Source organism: Belonocnema kinseyi, chromosome 3 (genome assembly GCF_010883055.1).
Source record: "Belonocnema kinseyi isolate 2016_QV_RU_SX_M_011 chromosome 3, B_treatae_v1, whole genome shotgun sequence".
Taxonomy (NCBI): Eukaryota; Metazoa; Arthropoda; class Insecta; order Hymenoptera; family Cynipidae; genus Belonocnema; species Belonocnema kinseyi.
The window spans coordinates 152,763,526-152,768,211 of record NC_046659.1 but is presented as its reverse complement, the minus strand read 5'-3'; the positions used below and the strand labels follow the sequence as shown (position 1 = coordinate 152,768,211).

The 4,686-nt window shown below is 23.0% G+C and overlaps 1 protein-coding gene across 1 annotated transcript in view; it reads right to left on the bottom strand.

The window, feature by feature from the left end:
* Positions 1–4,686, bottom strand: part of LOC117170070 (ATP-dependent RNA helicase dbp2-like) — a 43,750-nt gene that overhangs the window by 29,921 nt on the left and 9,143 nt on the right. Inside the window, exon 3 of the mRNA XM_033356592.1 lies at positions 1,603–1,840. Coding sequence (XP_033212483.1) covers positions 1,603–1,840 — 238 coding nt within the window. The remainder of the gene's footprint in view (positions 1–1,602; positions 1,841–4,686) is intronic.

Sequence of the window (4,686 nt, the reverse complement as noted above, 5' to 3'; positions counted from 1 at the left end):
GCAAAGCATGAGTTCTTAACCACAAAGTCATCCAAATTAAAATTTTTTTTGTATTTTTGAAATTGAAAATGTTTCAGTTTTGAAATTTTAGAATGAAAAATTGTGAAAAATTGTAATTTATATCTTCACAATGGAAGTTTTCAATGGTAAGGCTTCCAAATTTTTAATATTTCAAATTAAAAGGTACAATAATTTTTACTTTAAACCTTTTTTTTCCAATTGCAAATATATAAAATTTAATAAATTTCAATCATAAATCTTCAAAATTTAATCATTTTTAATTTCGAAAAATTGAACTATGCCAAAAATGTATGCTAAATTGCATTATTTTCCATTGCACTTTATATTTTAAAGAGTCTTTAATTTGAAATATTTAAAATTGATGCATTTAAAATTGCCAATCCTTACATTCGAAGAATTTTAAATTAACAATCGTTACAGTTAAAGAATGTTAAATAGACAATTTTCAAAATTGAGCTATTAAAAAAATCTTTAAAATTGAAGAATGTTTTTTTAAATTTACAATTAAAAATTGATTTTCCATTACAAGTTTGCCAATTTGAAGAGTTATTTTCCATTGCACACTTTAAATTTTAAAGAGTCTTTAATTTGAAATATTTAAAATTGATGTATTTAAAATTGCCAATCCTTAAATTCGAAGAATTTTAAATTGACAATCGTTGAAGTTAAAGAATTTTAAATATACAATTTTCAAAATTGAGCTATTAAAAAAATCTTTAAAATTGAAGAATGTTTTTTTAAATTTACAATTAAGACTTGATTTTCCATTACAAGTTTGCCAATTTGAAGAGTTATTTTCCATTGCACACTTTAAATTTTAAAGAGTCTTTAATTTGAAATATTTAAAATTGATGCATTTAAAATTGCCAATCCTTAAATTCGAAGAATTTTAAATTGACAATAGTTAAAGTTAAAGAATTTTAAATATACAATTTTCAAAATTGAGCTATTAAAAAAATCTTTAAAATTGAAGAATGTTTTTTTAAATTTACAATTAAAACTTGATTTTCCATTACAAGTTTGCGAATTTGAAGAGTTACAGTAGAAATTCTTGAATTTGAAAAATTTCGAATTGTAAATTATTCATGTTTCAAGATTGATAATTTAAAGATTATGTAATTTTAAACAATTTTTGCAGAATAGGTCAAATTCAAATATTTAAAATTGAATTTTAATTTTTAATGTTAAAGATGTAAAATTCAAAGTTCCACCATTTCGAAGAGTTGCAATTGAAAACTCTTTAATTTTAAAGACGTATAAATAAAAATGGTCAAATTTGGATTAATTTGGAAATCAAAATTCAAGTTTTTAATTCTAAATATTCCAAATTGTAGAACTTTTGGATTGTAAATGGTTAAAATTTATGATTTTTTTATTTTGACAATTATAATTTAAAATTATGCAACTTTCAAGTTTTTTTTAAGTCACTAATTGTGAGAAGAGTTATTGCTTTTGATAATTTACAATTAAAAACTTTTGTAATTTTTATAATTTAAATTGGAATATTTCTTTGAATAATTCTAATTTTATATATATGTATAAAATTAGGACTGGCAATATTTTGACTGTTTGGGAACTTACTCCAAGTGTCTTGCCAGATCCAGTCTGAGCAATAGCGACAAGGTCTCTTCCACTGAGAGCAATCGGCCAGCCTTGTGCTTGAATAGGTGTTGGTTTGTCAAAACCTTGTCTTCGGATGGCTTCCATCACATATGGTGGAAAATTACCCTCCTCGAAACGCTGAATCGGGTTGGGTACATTGTCCCCCTTCACGACAACTTGAGCTTCTTCGCGAAACGAGAAGACTTCCTCTTTCGACCTAATTTTTAATTAGTGATAATTGTCATGCCAATTCAATAAATTTTTTATTCAATAATAAAAAAATTACTTTTACTAGAAATTCTGGCTTTACAGTGATGCTAAAGAATATTTTAGAGGAAACAAGTTTATAAGAAATTAGGCAACTCTAGAAAGTAGATAAATTATAATAAATATATATTTTTATAAGAAAAAATCGAATTTAATATAACATAGATACACAACCTGTAAACAGTGCGTTACTTTACTTATCTTACGTATTTTATAATTATCAGAAAACAAACACGCGAGCCAAGACGATTTTTTTTGCTCATGCAATTTTTAAATTAGAATAAAAAATTAATATTGATACAAAATTTTTGTAATTCACAGCATCTATTATCTAAAATAATAGAAAAGCAATAAAGGAAATATTTGTGATAATTGGTGGAAATTAATGTTCTTACTTCAGAATTAATATATATAATTTTTTTACAATATTCAGGACGGCCGTTTTAATCGACGAAGTAAATTTCCGGTCATTTCCCGGTTCCAAAACATTTTTCACGGTCAATGACATTTAAAAAATGGAACACTAAGGCAAACAATTTTCCACTTGAGGTAATAAAAACCGAGTTTTAAATGAAAGCACTCTAAGCGGAACTGTTAAATTTTAAACTTTTAAAATTGAAATTTAAAAGTTTCTAATTAAAAAATTATGTATTCAAATGCTCAATAATTTACGCGTATAAAATTTTAGGTACTAACAATTTTCAATATAAAAACATATAAATCCACGTTATCGTTTGTAATTCTCTAAATTAAAAAATCAATCAATGGACTTTAAAATTTTCAAAATTATATAATTTTAAGGAGTTTTAAGCTAGAAAGATCAAATATTGAAAAATTGATAAAAAATTAATTGAACCTTTCTTAAATTAGAAATTCAATTATTTTCTTTTTAAATAGTTTAAACATCCTTGGAAGGCTTCCAAATTTTATTTTAAAATCTTGAAAAATCTACAAGTTGTTTTAAATTGGTTTTAAATTAAAAATTATTTTGGAAATTTTTTCAGAACTTCTAAATATCTGTCAAAATTAATTGAACTTTTTATATAATTTTCAGATAATCCTGAAATTTTTAGAAAATTCTTTAGAATTTGGGTGTATAAATAACAATTGGACATTTATTATTTGCAGGGGAAATTTGAGTAACTTTAAGAGATATGTAGAAGTTTTGAAAAGATTCAAACTTGATGTAAAACTTGAAACGATAGCCTAACATAAAACAAAATGTAAATTTTCGCTGATTTTAAACAAAAAAATTAGATCCTTTTCAAGAATTTCGAAAGGCTTCAAAATAATTCAAAAATTTTCTTAAGATCTTTTTAAAACTTCTAAATATCTCTTAAAATTACTCAAATTTTTTCTAAAAATTTTCATTTGTAAATTATACATCAAAATTTAAAAATTTCACTCACAAATTAAGTATTTTTCAAATACAACAATTAAAATTGTAAAGTTTCAAGTTTAAAGGATCTTCGAAATTTTAATGATCCCAGGCTTTCTATGTCAAACAATTCAGTTTAAAATTGTTTCATTTTAAATAATTTGTTTCAATTTAAATGTTTTAAATGAAAAGTCAAAAATGGCTTAATATTCAATAATTAATCTTCTTATTTCAAAAATTTAAAATTGAATGGGTTCAAAATTGAATATTTTAGACTGAAACAATATTTTAAATTTAATAACAGCCTTTAATTAAGAATATATCATTACGAAGTGAATTTTAAGTTAAAAATAGTTTATAAAGTTTCATTCAGACGTTCACATTTTTTTAATCACTAAGACTTAAATAAAAATTTCCTTTAATGCAATTAAGTAATACTAAAAACATAATCAATAATTTATTGAATTTTCTCTAAAATCCATGAATTTTAATAATAATTCAACAAATTTTTAATTTTCCATAAAAAAAAAAACAAAGCAATTTTCAACCAAAGTAAAGAATTTTCAAACAAAAATTATGAATATGTAATTGGAATAAACAAATTTTCAACTAAAAAGGTGGATTTTCAAACAAGGAAATTAGTTTTTGAACCAGAAGACTAATTTAAAAAAAAAAGACAGTTTAAGTTTTAACGTTAAAATCTGAAAATTCTTAAATTTTGATCTAATTTAAAATCGGTTTGTCAAATCGTTTTTGTTCACCTTTTATTACTTAAAGTATACAACAATTTAAACAAATTTATTTATTAAATAAAAATGTTTTTTATCAAAAATTTTCAACATCAAAGGCTTTTATTTTCTATTTGTCCAGTCTTCAAGAAAGCATTTAAAAATTCTTTAAATCAAAAATGTAAGCTTAGCAAAAAAAAATTTTAAGTAAAAAAATGTTGAATTACGCATTGTAAGCTAAATAAGGACATAATTGAAAACCATAACAATTCCACTAATTGTTTAAAAACTGTTAAAATCGAACGTGGGCAGATTTTTCTTCTACAAATTTGTAAAATTCCCGATAAAAAAAATTTACTGTCATTTCCCGGTTTCCCGGTCCAGCGGCCACCCTGAATATTGTATGGATAAAAAATATCAATTTTCCGCTCAAAAATATAAGAATAACCTACTATTTACAAATACGGCTAAAATAACTCAAATAAAAAATTTTGAAGGTTGTAACATTCTTTTAGATCTAATTTGTAAAAATTTTAAATACCAATTTTTCACGAAAATCACTAACATACTACAAAATTGTACAAAGCTTCTAAATATTCAAAATCCGATGTATTTTGTTAAAAAACAAATTTCCTGTGAAAAACGTTAAGATAACCTGAAACTAATTTTGATGAAAAAATACAAATTTTC